The sequence below is a fragment of the Camelina sativa genome, chromosome 3 (assembly GCF_030686135.1).
Source record: "Camelina sativa cultivar CO46 ecotype springtype chromosome 3, ASM3068613v1".
Classification (NCBI taxonomy): Eukaryota; Viridiplantae; Streptophyta; class Magnoliopsida; order Brassicales; family Brassicaceae; genus Camelina; species Camelina sativa.
In genome coordinates this window covers 15,423,779-15,439,841 of record NC_141882.1, presented here as the reverse complement: position 1 = coordinate 15,439,841, position 16,063 = coordinate 15,423,779, and the positions used below count along the sequence as shown (strand labels likewise).

At 39.3% G+C, this 16,063-nt stretch overlaps 6 protein-coding genes and 2 pseudogenes across 8 annotated transcripts; 3 read left to right on the top strand and 5 right to left on the bottom strand.

The window, feature by feature from the left end:
• The first annotated feature begins 71 nt into the window (after positions 1-71).
• On the top strand, positions 72-765 carry LOC109132279 (uncharacterized). Its single transcript, XM_087505367.1, has one exon. It carries the CDS (start codon positions 181-183, stop codon positions 454-456), a length of 276 nt encoding a protein of 91 aa, XP_087361493.1. The 5' UTR covers positions 72-180; the 3' UTR covers positions 457-765.
• A 1,004-nt stretch (positions 766-1,769) lies between these two features.
• LOC109132278 (uncharacterized) lies at positions 1,770-2,306 on the top strand. Its single transcript, XM_019243810.2, has one exon. It carries the CDS (start codon positions 1,898-1,900, stop codon positions 2,162-2,164), a length of 267 nt encoding a protein of 88 aa, XP_019099355.1. The 5' UTR covers positions 1,770-1,897; the 3' UTR covers positions 2,165-2,306.
• A 1,097-nt stretch (positions 2,307-3,403) lies between these two features.
• LOC104777346 (CLP protease regulatory subunit CLPX3, mitochondrial) lies at positions 3,404-8,210 on the bottom strand. Its single transcript, XM_010501573.3, has 15 exons — positions 6,673-8,210; positions 6,510-6,571; positions 6,286-6,368; positions 6,101-6,180; positions 5,903-5,953; positions 5,742-5,816; positions 5,574-5,651; positions 5,206-5,262; positions 5,029-5,099; positions 4,846-4,945; positions 4,641-4,745; positions 4,383-4,445; positions 4,145-4,267; positions 3,898-4,065; positions 3,404-3,670 (listed from the first exon to the last, which is right to left on the bottom strand). Exons 1-15 carry the CDS (start codon positions 7,513-7,515, stop codon positions 3,629-3,631), a joined length of 2,001 nt encoding a protein of 666 aa, XP_010499875.2. The 5' UTR covers positions 7,516-8,210; the 3' UTR covers positions 3,404-3,628.
• Positions 7,586-10,859, top strand: LOC104777347 (pentatricopeptide repeat-containing protein At1g33350). The gene is made up of 3 exons (XM_010501577.3): positions 7,586-9,726; positions 9,839-9,939; positions 10,037-10,859. The coding sequence occupies exon 1, from the start codon at positions 7,929-7,931 to the stop codon at positions 9,552-9,554; it is 1,626 nt and encodes a 541-aa protein (XP_010499879.2). The 5' UTR covers positions 7,586-7,928; the 3' UTR covers positions 9,555-9,726; positions 9,839-9,939; positions 10,037-10,859.
• On the bottom strand, positions 9,936-10,604 carry LOC104777349 (22.0 kDa heat shock protein pseudogene; annotated as a pseudogene). The gene has a single exon (XR_015593224.1). The product of XR_015593224.1 is annotated as a 22.0 kDa heat shock protein pseudogene (transcript).
• Positions 10,860-11,304: 445 nt separating the features above from the next.
• On the bottom strand, positions 11,305-12,697 carry LOC104777350 (putative clathrin assembly protein At1g33340 pseudogene; annotated as a pseudogene). Its single transcript, XR_015593216.1, has one exon. The product of XR_015593216.1 is annotated as a putative clathrin assembly protein At1g33340 pseudogene (transcript).
• Positions 12,698-13,796: 1,099 nt separating this feature from the next.
• LOC104777345 (uncharacterized) lies at positions 13,797-15,484 on the bottom strand. The gene is made up of 5 exons (XM_010501572.3): positions 14,926-15,484; positions 14,710-14,837; positions 14,555-14,625; positions 14,383-14,464; positions 13,797-14,037 (listed from the first exon to the last, which is right to left on the bottom strand). Exons 1-5 carry the CDS (start codon positions 15,377-15,379, stop codon positions 14,017-14,019), a joined length of 756 nt encoding a protein of 251 aa, XP_010499874.1. The 5' UTR covers positions 15,380-15,484; the 3' UTR covers positions 13,797-14,016.
• A 93-nt stretch (positions 15,485-15,577) lies between these two features.
• LOC109132277 (uncharacterized) lies at positions 15,578-16,042 on the bottom strand. Its single transcript, XM_019243809.2, has one exon. It carries the CDS (start codon positions 15,936-15,938, stop codon positions 15,669-15,671), a length of 270 nt encoding a protein of 89 aa, XP_019099354.1. The 5' UTR covers positions 15,939-16,042; the 3' UTR covers positions 15,578-15,668.
• Positions 16,043-16,063: the final 21 nt, after the last annotated feature.

The window sequence follows — 16,063 nt, the reverse complement described above, 5'->3', positions numbered from 1 at the left end:
ATGGGAGACAGCATCTGGTTTTGACTCTAACCAGTCGCTACACCTCTCTTATTATATAAACAAACTGCTCCATTCTCATCTTCTTCATCTTCAAACTTCACAACAATACACACAATTCAGTATTTACAAGAAGCAAAGAGTTTAACTTCTCCAATCAAACACAAAAAAAAAAAAAAAAAGATGAGTTCAACGAGTAAAGCATGGTTAGTAGCAGCAAGCATCGGAGCCGTGGAAGCGTCCAAGGATCAATTAGGCATATGCCGGTGGAACTACTTGATCAGATCTGTGAATCAACGCATCAAGAATAACGTGAGATCCGCTTTTCAGGCGAACAGATTCTCTTCTTCGTCAACCACCACCACCGTTGTAGCTTCAGTTAAGGATGATGTTAAGGCCAAGCAAGCTGAGGAGTCTTTGAGAACGGCTATGTACTTGAGCTGTTGGGGTCCTAACTAGTTGAGACAGGATCGAGAAGATGCAAAATGATTACGACTTATATATACAAAAGAGCATGTTCATATTAGCACATAGTGAAAAATCAAATTGATTAATTTAAGTCTTCCAATACTTGATTGTAGAGACTAGAGATCATGTTGTGAAGGTCGGTATGAAACGCTTTAACGGGTCGTGTTGGAGTGGTTGTAATGTGTCTTTCAACACTTGGTTTTGGAGGTGGCATATTATTTTTCCCATCCACCAATTGTCTTTACGTATGATGAAGGAAAACACGAGTTAATCTCGGTAAATGGATGACGATTTGCGCAACATTAAGTGTTGGGGAAACTTCATAATAACTTAAAAAACCCACATGTGGATTTTTGATGAACAATGGAATGAAATTATTAAATTCTTAAGTACCATATTTCTAAAATTGTAATACAATCTAAGTTATTCTAAGTCTTACATACCATGTTTCCAAATCAATCAAAATCCATGAACGTAATCTAAAGTAATATAATTTAATGAATATACAATCCATTGTCTTGTGACATATGAGAAGAAGAAAAAAAACCGCTAAGGGATTGCTCCAGCTTCTTTCAACTTTTTCGTTGTGTTATCATAAAGACTGATGTTTATTTCGAATATTAATTAAAATGAACAATAGTGGATAAATATTGAAATGAATAAATTTTAGTATTAACTCAAACTACTACCAAAAAAAAAAGAATAGAACGGAAAATAAAAGATGACCAGATAATATCTAAACATTTAGGCAGATTAAACACTGTACATGTTCGAACTTGAAAAAATAATTGTGGTAAATGTCAATTTCGAAACTTGTAGTAGAGATAATTGGAAAGTTATGAGAAAGTTGAGAATTATTTTTGGAGAATATTTAAGAAAAATTTTAAATAATTCATTATTATAATAAAATAAACAAAAGGGATATCCAATATGTTTTCCTACCATTAAAATTAAAGTAGACAGTCTCCAAGAGATAATAATAATTAAATGAAAACGACTACAAGAGACCAAACTGGGAAGAAGAAGAAACCACTTGAAGGTAAAGTAAGTAAGGTGGGGGCGAACCATCATCATCCATCGTGGTCTCCAAAACCATTTGCCGGATTGCTAGAACCGTGGCAATATCTTGGATCAGCAAAATTTCACTTTTACCCTTTCATCTTAATTTGTCTCTAACCCGTGAGCAATGTAGTCTCACCAGGGCAAAAAGGTCATTCAGTCATCGACATCGAGCAAAACCATCAGCTCAAAGCATCTAGTTTTTCTCTTTCGTTCAGTTGGGACTTTGCGGCAGTTTTGTCCGTTTCTCGGTTTCTGTACTGTTATAAAACAACCCGTTCATTCCAATTTTAATTCATCGGCAAACAAACATCAAAGCTAAAAGAAAACAAATATATCAAAACAGAGCAAAGCAATAATCTGAAAGAAGAAGATGAGTGCAACGAGCAAGAGATGGATGGTGGCTGCGAGCATTGGAGTCGTCGAGGCATTGAAAGATCAATTAGGCGTCTATCGGTGGAACTACGTTCTCCGTTCTATGAATCATCATCTCCGTAACAACGTCAGACCCATCTCTCAGACCACAAGATTCTCCTCCTCCTCCTCCGCTTCCTCCGCAGTTACTTCCGTCAGTAATTCGAAACAAGCTGAGGAATCACTCCGGACGGTCATGTACTTGAGTTGTTGGGGTCCCAATTGACGCGTACGGATCGACAAGTTTCTTGAACATCTCTTGCAAAATTCCAAAATCAGATCACCCAATTGGAGATATCTGAAAACCCTCCCCCATTCGTCGAACAAGAATCTGGAGGAGTTTTGCATATGGCTGACTCGATTGGGTCCAAGATGGTCTCTCACAAGGAGTTAAAAACGATTCACTTTTGTTTAGTGGCTGCAATGTATATAATATTGTATACTCTCTCTACTTGTAAAGCCTTAAACGGCTCTTTAATCAGTCCATTAATCTAGTCTCAAAGATCACAGAATCGATTCATCTTGCTTGATTCTACTAGTTACGTGCTGCAACTACGACACAATTATGAGTTTATGACTAAAAAGTACTTTGAATCATCACTTTGACCGAGCGGAGACACGATTATCACTCGAAGTCTTTTGATAAATTACAAGATTGATCCAATACTGAGAGTGCTTATTTAGCTTACATTTCTTTGTTGGCCCGTGTGATGTTTGTCCAATCCTCTTAAGCTTAGAACTGAGTTTTACTGCATCGTACGAGGGGTTCCATTAACCGCTTGACATGATGCCTTTTGTTATACATTTGCCTTGCATAATATAAGAGTCTTTTTCATCAGCTAATCAATGCATGGAAGAATTCTTGGTGCTAGCAACATATTATCTTTTGATTTCCCGACCCGCCACAAATGCGGATTGAGTCTCCTTGAGACAATTTGCGGAAGGATCCCTTTCAGACGCTGACCCCATTGATTGTCTCCTTTGCTGACTCCATGGAGTTGGTATATTTAATTTATGAACATACAGTAGTACACTCGTTAGTATGATTAGCAGATAGATGATACAGAGTGCTCTGTTTTCAGTTTGGTAATGATTTGAGTCTGGATACATGCTTGTCAGAATACTGAAGAAGAATAGTGTTACCAGCATGAGGTGCAGCTATGCTCATCAAGCAAGCACAAAATTTTTCATTAATGACAAGCTCAAGTTTACAAATGGGGTCAGCGTCTGAAACCATTAAGCCTCAGGCTGTGTGTTTCTTATTAACCGAAACACGGAGAAAGGGGAAGTGGCTGTATCTGTAATGAATGACAAGCTCAAGTTTACAAATGTTGGTGATCTGCAGTAACTGATGGAGAGAAAAGTTGCAATACTACTTTATAAAAATAATCAAATCTGATATGTTCAGAGTGATAACAACCTTTTTGGTTGGTGATCTGCAGAAACTTAGAGAAACAACATGAACTGACAAAACTAATAACACTTGTCATTTGAAGTAGAGAATTACAAATGTTTTACACGGTCCTATTTTTCTTTCTATGTAACAATTTCCACTTTTTCCAATCTGTGTAAGCTAAAATTTTTTATTGTACAAAGCGGATAAACATCCTCTTGCACTTTTATGAATGCTGTTCTTTACAAAATAATCAAGAAACACTGCATGTTAAAACCCTTCTTCTCTCATTATATTTTACAACCGCATTGCTCTCGCTGATCCCACTCTTTCCTCAACCTGCAAATTACGCCCATCAGGTTTTGATTAGTCATTATATAGCCAAGTGTAAACACAAGTTTCAACGTGTAGTAAAGAAACATATGCAAGCTGTGTTGGTAAGAAACACAAGTACTTGCTCTTATTCAACAGACTTTCAGAAGAGTACATATGTGACATTAACTGCCACAGAGCTAGTTTATATCGACACAAGGAGCAGACAAATAAATGGATCTTTACAGTCATACCGTTGCTTCTGTAGCATCTTTCGACTTGTTCTCGCTGAGGTAACGCTCAAAAGCCCCGTCTCCTTTAAGTACTTTTGCTGTGCAACCACGAGAAGCTTCTGAGCCTGTTGATTCCTCATCTACAATAACCGCGTCGATTCTTTCATCTCCCTTTTTATCATCTGGAATCTGAGAAAAGAAATAAAAAGGAATTGTAAAGGCAAAGATTCATTTAGTAGCTAAACAATATTTGCAGTAGCTGAAGTACCTCAAACATGGCTTCAGTAAGAATGCTTTCAAGCAAGGCTCTTAGTCCCCTCGCACCTGTGTTTTTCACCATAGCTTGCTTGGAAATTATCTCAAGCGCTTTCTCAGTAAAATGCAGCTTTACCTGAAAAAATTGAACCAGATAATGCAATCAGGGACCAAAAGGTCATGTTTAAACTTAAAAACTGAATACTTTTTGCATGCAAGTCTTGGTAAGTGTGTATTTCTAGGGAACGTACGTTGTTCATACTAAATAGTTTTTTGTACTGTTTCCCAAGAGCATTCTTGGGTTCTACTAGCACCTGTAGAGAAAGAGCAAAGGAAAAATTAGCTACACTCAAGTATGAGAAGGCCAAAAAAAAAATCAAGGCCTCAGAAAATGGCAACCACTATCTCACTTTGATTTCACTAGTTCTAATGGAGCAGCAACATGAGCAATAAAAAAAAATGCACTAAAAGCTACATGATCAAGTAAGCTATGGAAATTTTGAAATTACCCGAATGAGCTGGTCTTCTGTTAGAGCTGACAAACTAACTAATATGGGAAAGCGTCCTACAAACTCCGGTATAAGGCCATATGCTGTTAGATCGGCACTCTCAACCTGAAATGCAGCCGGCATTCAAAAACTAAAGCTCTTTCCAGGAATGATAAGTGTCTTACATAGGGAAACACAGGCTCAAGAAAATCTTTATAGTAATTACCGATTCTAGCAAAGATGACGTTAATGCACCACTGGTCACTCCACTGGTAGCCATGTTCGCACGAACAGGAGCTCCAAAACCAATTGATGAGTCTTGTCGTCTGGCATAACATTTGAGATGCTGATCAAAGTGAAAATATAACCACTAATGTATTTTCAACAAAAAGGAAGCATAATGAATTACCTATCTACAATGGTCTTCTCAAGGTCAACAAATGCTCCTCCACAGATAAAGAGAATATCTTTTGTGTCTATCTGTACATCATAGGACAGCCAGCAATATTAATGGGATAATTTGAGTAAACAACACCTTTAGATGCGTTAACGATTATAGGTCAATGATAAAGTACTAGTTTTAAACCTGTAAATGGTCACCCCGTGGATGCTTCCTCGCTCCCTTTCCTGGAACATTTACGATCTGGAAAAATGAAAAGAAGTTCCAATGAATAAAGAAGCAAAGCTTGAATCCAGAACAATTCTCTTCTGGAGAAAGATCCCTCAGAAGCAACACACATGTGTAAATGTATTAGTAATTTAGTGTGATGTCGCATTCATCAAATGTCTTATTAATAACCTTCCAGTCTCTACTGTGTTATATTGCAAAGACCTATTAATGTGGATCACTTAGAGTTAGAGATACTTCACGATAACTCACTATGCAAGTGCCTCATGTCTAGCGAAGAATGATTCAAGTAGATGCATCAAAGTGTAAGGAAGCAATCCACTTACAGTGCCTTCTAGTAATTTCAAAAGTGCCTGTTGGACACCTTCACCAGAAACATCCCGGCTAATGTTTAAACTCTCAGCCTGCAGAAGGAAGAATCCAGGAAGTATAAAGCCTAATTATCTTGTTCTTATTGGGTTCAATTCAAGAGTTATCATGTACTGCATACTGACCTTCTTCGTTATCTTATCAACTTCATCAATGTAGACTATCCCCTGCTGTGCTGCTTGCACATTGAACTCAGCGACCTACAAGTCATAAGGAAATTTTCTAAAATGCAACAATATGAAAAGTATTCTGGGAATATTAACCGCGGCTTAATAAGAAGTGGTACCGTTAATAACTTATGAAGGATTGATTCAACATCGTCACCAACATAACCAGCCTGAAACCATACAGTAACTAGATCAAAGATCAACATATGAAATCATAATTCCAGGAGCTACACCTAATATGTTTAATTTGGATTCCAAAACGCCATTGAAAAGATCACCATCCCAATGATTGAAGTATTGAAAAATCAAGAATTTACCTGAGTCAGTGTAGTTGCATCAGCAATGACAAAAGGAACATTTACAAGCCGAGCTAAAGTCTTTGCTAGTAGTGTCTTCCCTATTGTTCAAGAATCAAATAAACAAGCATGTCATAGCTGGCAGGGGGAGTGCATATGAGAAGTAAAGAATATTATAATATGATCACAAACACGCAAGTTCATACCAGAGCCAGTAGGCCCCATCAAGAGAACATTGCTCTTATCTAATTCTACATTATCGTCATCATCAATTGGTTGTGCTGCTGACCTAGTATTCAAGGTCTACAATGTCAGATTCCAACACAAACCCTTATACACACAATAAACCATTACAGACTGAACGGTGTAATTCGTCCGATCATGTAACTAAGCCAGGTGAATCAACAACAATGGATGAGATAGAACCAACCCTTTCTTCATAGAGGTATGATATATTCTCTTGTAATGGTTATAAACAGCGACAGAGAGCACCTACGATCAAAGTCAAAATCACCATGTCGTAAGTAGTAAGTAACAAAACTGATGGCAGAACATGATCAGTGTATATTCAATGTTAAGCGAAAAGCAAGAACCTTTTTGGCACGGCTTTGGCCAATGACGAACTTGTCAAGCCATTTACAAATCTCCTTTGGAGTAGGAAAGTCTCTGCCTAAACTAGCTCCACCCCATCGACTAACGTCATTAGATGGATCAGGTAAAGGAGAAGGATCCATTTTGACGGCACCGTTAGTGGCTGGAGCAATGTTGTTAGGAGGAGAAGCGTTCAAAGGATGAGGAGGATGAGGAGGAGGAGGAGGAGACCAATCTTCAGGTGGCTCAGCACCGTAAGATCTAAGCGTATCCCAAAAGGAAGATCTAAGCTTGTTTCTGTAATTGAATCCTTGATTTGGATCCTTTGAATGATGTTGTTGTTTCCTAGTTGATTTGGAAGTAGTAGTGGTAGTATTGTTCGTGGTTGGTGATTGAACACGACCGATCTCAATGAAGGTACCTTGAAGAGGAGAGACACCACGAGGGTTGAATCCATAAGCAGTTTTACAAGTCGGACAGAAATTAACAGACTGGAAACTGGTTTTACTATCCCCGTCGCCGTCGCCGGAGGAGGAATCAGATTCATCAGGGCGTTGAAGAAGACTAGAAGAAGGGAACTGACGGTTGGAGAAGAGAAGATCCATTTGCTTAGAGCAACGTGGACAATTCGGCTCTGCTCTCAACTTCCGTCGTGTCACAGGTACCGGAAAATCATCTCCTCCTCCTCCTCCGCCACCTTGTTCCGATTTGAACCGTTCTTGAATACGGCGACGAGGCGATAATGATCCCAATTCAAGAGAATGAAGACGCGTGTGTAGAGGTGAAACAGAACGAGCGTGTAAAGCTAGAGACTTTAGATTCCTCCATCTCCAAATTCCAGACATTTTGAATTGATTTGATAACAACAACAAAAAAACAAAGATGTGTATGTATGTGTGTATGTATATGTCAAACAGACAAAACAGAATCAGCAACGCAAAAACCCAGACACGAGATCGGAATCAAAGAGATATGTCTTGTCTGCATCAGCTTCAATGATGTTTTTTTTTTGTGTGTGTGTGTCGTATATATATATACGTTATTGTAATCTGTCTGAAGAATTTAATGAAGAAGCGTTAGGTTAGAGATTAGAGATCGAAGTGGGGAGACCTTTTAAATCCATCAATTTGGAGAAGAGACGATAAAAACGGAGAAAAGTGAAGACGAAAGAGAAAACGATAGACTCGGAGAGAAAAAAGACGAAGCACACACATCTATCTCATCTCTCTCTCTTCACGTTTGGTGGAAGTGCGTGCACATGGGGACACGTGTAACACAATTCTCTTACTACCTCCACGCGCCGTCGTCGTCGTCACATATGGCGGAGCAAGTACTGAATCAATTCATCTCCGCCGCGATCTCAAAGTCGACGCATTTGAATCATTTGAAGCAAGTTCAGAACTTTCTGGTAGTTTCGGGACTAAAGGATTCACCTTTCCTCTGTTTCAAGCTTCTTCGTTTTTGTACTCTTCGTCTCTGTAATCTCTCTTACGCTCGTTTTATCTTTGATCGTTTCTCTTACCCCAATACGCATCTCTACGCCGCCGTTTTAACTGCTTACTCTTCTTCTCTCCCACTTCATGCTTACTCAGCTTTCTCCTTCTTTCGTCTTATGGTTAGTCGATCTTTTCCTCGTCCTAATCACTTCATCTACCCACTTGTTCTTAAGTCTACTCCTCATCTCTCCTCTGCTTTTTCAACTCCTTTGGTGCATACCCACTTGTTTAAATCCGGGTTTCATCTCTATGTCGTTGTTCAAACTGCTCTTCTTCACTCCTACGCTTCGTCTGTTTCTCACATTCCTCTTGCAAGACAACTGTTCGACGAAATGTCTGAGAGAAACGTTGTTTCCTGGACTGCTATGCTTTCTGGGTATGCTAGGTCTGGTGATATGTCCAATGCTGTTGCTCTCTTTGAAGATATGCCTGACCGTGATGTTCCTTCCTGGAACGCTATTCTTGCTGCTTGTACTCAGAATGGTCTTTTTGTTGAAGCTATTTCTCTATTTAGAAGGATGATCAATGAGCCTCATATTCGTCCTAATGAGGTAACTTTAGTTTGTGTCCTCTCCGCTTGTGCTCAAACTGGTACGCTACAGCTGGCTAAAGGGATTCATGCTTTTTCATACCGTTGTGATCTTTCCTCTGATGTGTTTGTTTCGAATTCTTTGGTCGATTTGTATGGAAAATGTGGTCACTTGGAGGAAGCAAGCTCTGTTTTTAAGAGAAGTTCAAAGAAAAGTTCAACAGCTTGGAATTCTATGATCAATTGCTTTGCTCTCCATGGTAGAGGCGAAGAAGCCATAGCACTGTTTGAAGAAATGGTAGAGTTGAACAGTAACCATATCAAACCAGATCACATTACTTTTATTGGTCTTCTCAATGCATGTACTCATGGAGGTTTGGTTTCAAGAGGCCGTGCTTATTTCGATGTCATGACAAAAAGATTCGGTATTGAGCCACGGATTGAGCACTATGGCTGCCTAATAGATCTTCTAGGCAGGGCTGGTCAGTTCGAAGAAGCATTGGAAGCTATCTCCACAATGAAGATGAAAGCAGATGAGGCAATTTGGGGCTCTTTGCTCAATGCTTGTAAGAAATATGGTCATTTGGATTTGGCTGAAGTTGCTTTGAAAAATCTGGTTGCTCTGAATCCTAACAATGGAGGTTACATTGCTATGATGGCAAATTTATATGGAGAGACGGGTAAATGGGAAGAGGCACGTGAAGCTAGAAAGAGGATCAAGCACCAAAATGCTTATAAAACCCCAGGCTGTAGTTGGATTGAGATCGATGAAGAGGTCCATCAGTTCTATTCTCTTGACAAATCGCATCCAAAGAATATAGAGATATATATGATACTTGACAGCCTCATCTCTTTCTGATACTTTTGGAAGGTCCTAGATTCTCGATATGACTTGACAAAGCTGCACTCTACTTTCTAAAACCAAAGCTGGTACGGTAATGTTATATTGTTATGTACTCTTTTGCTGTGGTATAAGAAGAGGATCACTGGTATGATACTCCAGGAGAATATATATGTTGCTTGTTAAGAAAGTAAGTCTTTTAGTTTCACTCTTCACTTGTCAGTTGTTATTAACCGATATTTTCTCTGATTCAAGCGAGAAACTATTAGTTAACTCCCTTTTTTGCCTGTTTTGATTTCCAGGGCCATGGAAGATTAAACATGGCGAGAGGGGTGATCTCTTATAGTCTTATACTATGCATCGGTTACTCGATAGTTATAATGTTTACACTTTCTCGTGTAAGGTAAAGACGTGTTATATAATTTTTTTCAATTACACAGATTTTACAGACATCAAACACGATCCTAGATTCAACAAGAGCTCTTTCTGTGACTAAGCAGAACTGAGTTTGCCAGTTTGATCGCCTTGGAACGCAATGTCAACAACTCTTGGACCCTTAACTTTTTCTGGGGAAAGCTTGTTGATGGTAATGGTGAGTACTCCGTTATCAAGCTTGGCTTTGACGGAGTCCAAATCCACATTATCAGGCATCCTAAACTGTCTCCAGAACTTGCCATGTGATCTCTCCACTCTATGCCAGTGATCTCCTTCTTTCTCCTCTTCTCTTTTCCTCTCACCGCTTACTCGCACAACTCGATTCTCCTCCACTTCTATCTTCACCTCATCCTTCTTCATTCCTGGTACATCGAGCCTGATCACATGCTCTTCTGGTGTTTCTTTCCAGTCTACTCGTACAGGAGACAGAGCCACGCTCTGATCCCTCTCAATACCTAATGGGATTTGCTCCAAGACTCTGAAAGGATCAGGAAACCGATCTCGCCAGAGATCAGCTAGTAGACTTCCCGGAATGTCGAATGCAGATGGCAAGGACCCTTCAGTTGTTTTGATCTTTCCGAGGAACAGAGTTATAAAGAAAAAACCTAACATAGAAAGATAGATTTGCTTCATCTTTTGGTTAGAGCTTGTTTTTCTTGTAGAAGGGGTAAAAGGAGAGTGGTGACAATGGTTAGTTCTCTGATCCCTCTCAGTACTTGATGTTTGTTCTCTTCTCTATGAGGATTAAGGTGCAAGTCTGGGGTCAATATATAGATGCGTCTTATGTAGTGAATAATGCTGCAGATTCTCGAACACTCTTGCGTCTTTATTTGTTATCCTTTTCTATTTACTGAATTATTGACCGAGGAATTGAGAATGTTCTACTCAGAAGCTTGGTGGTTTAAGACTTCAAGGGTCTTCTTATCTTCCGTAATGTTCCAGACACTTCTGTCAGTATATATAGTGAAGTCCTTAATGCATATAATTAGTATTTTGTAAAAGACCCAATATAGGCCCATGATGGGAAGCATGCTCCATTTTTGGAGTTTTTAGGTATGCTTCATTGCCTATTCTTTACATTGTCTTATTCTGCATTGCGTGGTCCAAAAGACTCCAAAGTTCAAACTATACATTACTCTGAAAAAACAAAACTGTATTGATAAGTTTTCTGATTCTTAGATGTACCATATATGAGGTATCAACTATACAGCGGCAAAAATTACACTTCAGCATCAGAAGACTTGACAATACAAGTTTTAAGTGTACTACTTATCCTTTCTTTTGCTCATTAAACTTATAACACTGAAAATATAAGTTGAACCAAATCGGGATATGCACAAAATTATCATATAAATTCTGGAGAACCCATGTATATGTTGCTATAATGTAAAGTGACAACAATAGTATTATATAATTGTTTCTCTAATTGGAACACGAATAAAAGACACAATCTCTCTGATCAGTGACCTCTACCTGACTTCTGCAACTTTCTTGTACTCCCTGTTGAAGCTTGCTCTTTTTGCTTGTATGTTTCTTCACCATCTTCATTGTCAAAAACAACCCAAACCATACTGATTTTGGTCTCCGCTGGAAATAAGAAAAGACTGGTTGATGAAAAATCGGCGCAATGGTTTTCTTGTTTTCGTTCATCGCAAGTGACTGGATCACTTAGGTTGGTGGAGACAGAGAAATTTCTTTTCCCTCCATAGCTTGAGCATTCCTCTAGTGCTACGATATGATCCATTGTAATGGCTTGCACAGATGGGTAATCCAAGCTTTTCATACCGGGGAATCCTCTACACTTTTCATATAGTACGCGGAGATCTTGAATCTGCTGAGAAGCTTTCTTCAACATTCCGCAAGCTAAATCTCTTGCGGGTCTTGAAAGATCAAAGAGCATGTTAACCAGTGCGGCTATCCCATCGGAATACGTCATGTAGACTTGGAAACTCTCTTTCAAGATGTTGCCTATAGCTGCTTGAACCAGGTTATCTATAGGCCAGGCATAAGAAACCGGTGAACACTTCAACGCCTGTGCAATGAACTCCTGGCACTTCGGTAAGATGTGGAACACCAGATCCATGGACTTCTCTTTGTATCGGCTAAATTTTGTACCACCAGACATAACAGGTTCGAGCTTACCAGCTTGGTTGATGATCCATCCAACTCTTTCTTGGAGATAAGCTACATAGTTCTGCAGAAAAACGAAGGATGGAGGATCTGAGCTCATCATGAACCAGCAGCAACCTATTTGGAGATGACCTGAGGTGTGTGCAATATGCAATTGCTGCTCGATACTTCGACTGCTACCACGCAAGAGACGGTGGAAAAGTAACAGAGTTTTACCGGCGACTAAGCAATCTCTTGTCTTAGCTAGACGGCGTGAGACCTGCTCAGCAAGAAAAGGAATGGAGCCCGGAGTGTTGGAGACAAGAAACAGTATCTCGTGCATGGTTTTGTCATCAACAGGACAATCATCATGGCTAGTGGCTCGAACCACTGCCACTTCAATGTCAAAAAACGCTTTTTCATTGTAGTTTTGTACAATAGCTCTGCCAATAGATGCATGATCCTTGGCGAGGCCAAGAACTTGCCGAAGCTTGGAAGATAAATCAAGCCTCATTGATATCTACGGACTAAAATGATACTATTGGATGTTGCAAGTCTTATTAGAAATGTTTCTGTTGTGAAGTCTATATATATACATGATTCTACGATTAGACAGGAGAGACAAGAGGAGAAAGTTGCCAATAAAAGAAATAAATACCCCATGAAATAGTGGTGAGGAATCAGATCTTTTCTTTCAACTTAAAGTAAGGAATTATCCTTGCAAATATTATTAAACAGGGCATAGGTCTCATGAAAGTCAAACGCACTTTAGACAGATGCTCTAAGAGCTTTATGACTAAAATAGAACATCCACAAACATATGCTTCTGCTATCTTATTTAAGAGCAGAGTGACTATGGTATCAACATGAGATTTTTTACCAAAGATCATTCACTATAAGAATTTTGGAAATTTGCATGTGCCAAAGCTGATCATTCACTACATAGCAGAGTTAGAGATAAAAGGGAAGGTGAACATATAGTCGCTGTTCGCTCCATCAGAAGTCTAGGAATCTTGCTCTATCGAGCAGACCTTCAGAATTCAGATCCATGTTTAAAATATAGGAGTGTGAGTCAGAATGCACCCAACGAGGCTCTAACTCTTGTTGTTTTCTGGATAAAAATGAATAAACAAACATTTCTCAGAGTCAACTCCATAAAAGTTATTTCTTTTCCTGTGTGGGGAAGAAGAGAACCTCATTCTACAAGAATCTGATTCTGTATCAAACTCTTTTTGCTATTTTCAATGTCCAATATACCTGAGGACATTCCTGCAGGCAGTGACCTGTTTTTCTTCATTGGTTCCGCTGACCGAAATATTAAGCGTGTCATATATGTGTAACTCAACTCACTAGCTAACTAATATCAGAAAAGAAAATAAATAGATACATACTAAACCCAAGTAGCTGAAGGCACTAGGTTTGTTTGATTGCCATATCACAAAGTAATTTTCATATCTTTAAAAGGGAGATACCCTTACTGCACGTAACTATCAAATGAAAACAAAACTTGCATGTGCTTCATCGTGTAAGGTACATGAACCCTTTATATATACAACCATGGAAATCTGAAAGGTAGGAACGTACCAGATAGCCACTCACTTAACAGCACCAACGAGATTTATTTTCTTATATGGAGAGAAAACAAAACAAGAACAGAACAAGGAATATATCTAATCCAAAATGGTTCCAACACAATCATAACAAAGGTGCAAAAACTTACTGCAAACATTTGAACAGCCTATTATAATATATCATCTCAAATACGTGACTATTTTTATGATCGTAGAAGTACAAATGTTAGACTGAACTCAGTATTTCACCTTTGTTTTATATACAAAATATGGTGCAAGAAATGGTAGTCACTGTGCTGCAGTAGCTACCCAAATAAAGCTCGTCAATGGCCTGCACATCATCTTTCAAAGGCAATACATCCCGACTATTTGAGAGGCTTCATTCCCTGAAAACTCAGAAAAAAAGTTCTTCAATTCAGAAAAGTTCTTCATTCCCTACAAAATAATGCTGCAACCACCGCCTATGTCCTATGAGTAGATAAAGTAACCGTAGAAGTAAGGAGGAAGATGGGACAGAAAGACGGCAAGCATGCATTTCAAGCATATCTACATACAGACTTGTTTCCAGGAGGCAGAACCAATAAAAACATGGTTTCAGATTGCTTTATCCCAAGATAAAATTCTAAGGACCTTTCAATGAAAAACAGAGAAAACACTTTGCACCATGACTACCTCATTGGCATACTCCTAATAACAGAGGATTCGGATTGATAAAAGAAAAAAAAGAATACCTTGGCTGCTCTCATGCTATTGACTGCCATACGAAGACCATCATGGGAGAGTATCAAACGGGATAAGCCACCAGTGCTCAACCTTAAAAAAACCATATAGTAAGGTTGAATCAAAGTTAGGCCAATGACAACTACACTTAGAGAATTACAGATCCAAAGAGTGATTTGTTACCCAAGCAATTTGGCAGAATCGGCTATAGAACCGTCAGAAGCAGAAACAACATCAAGCAAAGCTTGCATTCCCTGTAACAAATTACAATTGTGTACTTGATTCAAAGTAAAAGGTAAAGGGAAGATAGGAGGAGCTAGAGGAGGAGTTCATCATACAGGTACAAATTTAGGATTGTTGGGACCAATCTGTGAACCAGAAGAAGTTCTGATAGTGGACTTAGGAGGTAGAATCTGAAGAAGCTCAGGAGGAGGAGCATACGCATCAAGGTCCACTTTGTTCCTCACTGGAAAAATGCAAAGTTTAGAAATCGAATTGGAGAAGTTAAAGTTTCAAAGAATGAAACATGGGGAGAGAAGGAATCGAATCGAGACCTTTGATGGCGAGGAGCGTGCGAAGACGGTTCAAAGCAGAAGCACGATTCTTGTGCTGTGAACGATCCTCGACTGCCTGAGCTACGATTCCGGTGGGGAGATGTTTAAGACGCACGGCGGAGTCACGTTTGTTCCGGTGTTGTCCTCCAGGTCCTGAAACTCTAAATGTCTCTAATCTACACTGCTTCATCAACTCTTCATCCGTAAATTTCAAGTAATTAGGACTTTGAACATCTGAAACAACGGTGACGGAATCGTTAACACCGGTTAAGTCGCCACTGCCGCTTCCGCCGCCGTTGGACGACGAATAACGGAGGATCGAGCGTAACCGGTTGCTGAATCCATCGGATGGAATAGTTCTTCGATAGTATATGACAGAAGACGGAGACGATATAGACGGGACAGTGAGACGGAGGAGAAGAGGGAAACGAGCGGCTATGGCCAGGATCGCCATGGTAGAGAACTACGGCGACGGGATTGGTTTCGGGATGATGACGTCTCCAAGTCTCAGCCCGGCCCATTAATTGGATTTGGCCCATTTATGTAACACTACTTTACTCGAATACTATTTTGTTGAATATGTTATTTGTCATGTACACACTTTTTTTTTTTTTTTTTTTTTTTTTTTTCAGACACAATACAAAAATGTTAATTGTATCAAAAATTTAATATATCTATTTGAATTCATCAACGTTATTATGTACAAGTAGAATCATTGTTACATCCTTCTAAGGATGGGTCCATTAGTTAGGACCCCAACAGCTCAAATACATAACCGTCCTAAGAGACTCTTCAGCTTGCTTGGCCTTGTTGTCATCCTTAACGGAGGCAGCAGCGGTGGTTGACGAAGAAGAGAATCTGTTCGCCTGAGAAGCGGATCTCACGTTGTTCTTGATACGTTGATTCACAGATCTGATCAAGTAGTTCCACCGGCATATGCCTAATTGATCCTTGGACGCTTCCAAGGCTCCTATGCTTGCTGCCACCAACCATGCTTTGCTAGTTGAACTCATCTTTTTTTTTTTTTTTTCGGAATGGAGAAAACTCTTTAGTTTATTAAGTTTTGTAAAAATGGAGAGTTGTGTTTGAAGTTAGATAATGAAGAAGGTGAGATTTGATGGGTCTTGTTATATACAGA

Excerpts from the sequence above, each read along its gene's own strand:
- LOC104777345 (XM_010501572.3), bottom strand. The coding sequence starts at position 15,379 with ATGGCGATCCTGGCCATAGCCGCTCGTTTCCCTCTTCTCCTCCGTCTC. Across the intron at positions 14,626-14,709 it reads ACAATCCTAAATTTGTACCT|GGAATGCAAGCTTTGCTTGA; the intron begins GTATGATGAACT and ends AATTTGTTACAG. Across the intron at positions 14,465-14,554 it reads GATTCTGCCAAATTGCTTGG|GTTGAGCACTGGTGGCTTAT; the intron begins GTAACAAATCAC and ends GGTTTTTTTAAG.
- LOC104777346 (XM_010501573.3), bottom strand. The coding sequence starts at position 7,515 with ATGTCTGGAATTTGGAGATGGAGGAATCTAAAGTCTCTAGCTTTACAC. Across the intron at positions 4,946-5,028 it reads GAGAAGACCATTGTAGATAG|ACGACAAGACTCATCAATTG; the intron begins GTAATTCATTAT and ends ATGTTATGCCAG. Across the intron at positions 3,671-3,897 it reads AAGATGCTACAGAAGCAACG|GTTGAGGAAAGAGTGGGATC; the intron begins GTATGACTGTAA and ends CGTAATTTGCAG.
- LOC109132279 (XM_087505367.1), top strand. The coding sequence starts at position 181 with ATGAGTTCAACGAGTAAAGCATGGTTAGTAGCAGCAAGCATCGGAGCC.
- LOC104777347 (XM_010501577.3), top strand. The coding sequence starts at position 7,929 with ATGGGGACACGTGTAACACAATTCTCTTACTACCTCCACGCGCCGTCG.
- LOC109132278 (XM_019243810.2), top strand. The coding sequence starts at position 1,898 with ATGAGTGCAACGAGCAAGAGATGGATGGTGGCTGCGAGCATTGGAGTC.
- LOC109132277 (XM_019243809.2), bottom strand. The coding sequence starts at position 15,938 with ATGAGTTCAACTAGCAAAGCATGGTTGGTGGCAGCAAGCATAGGAGCC.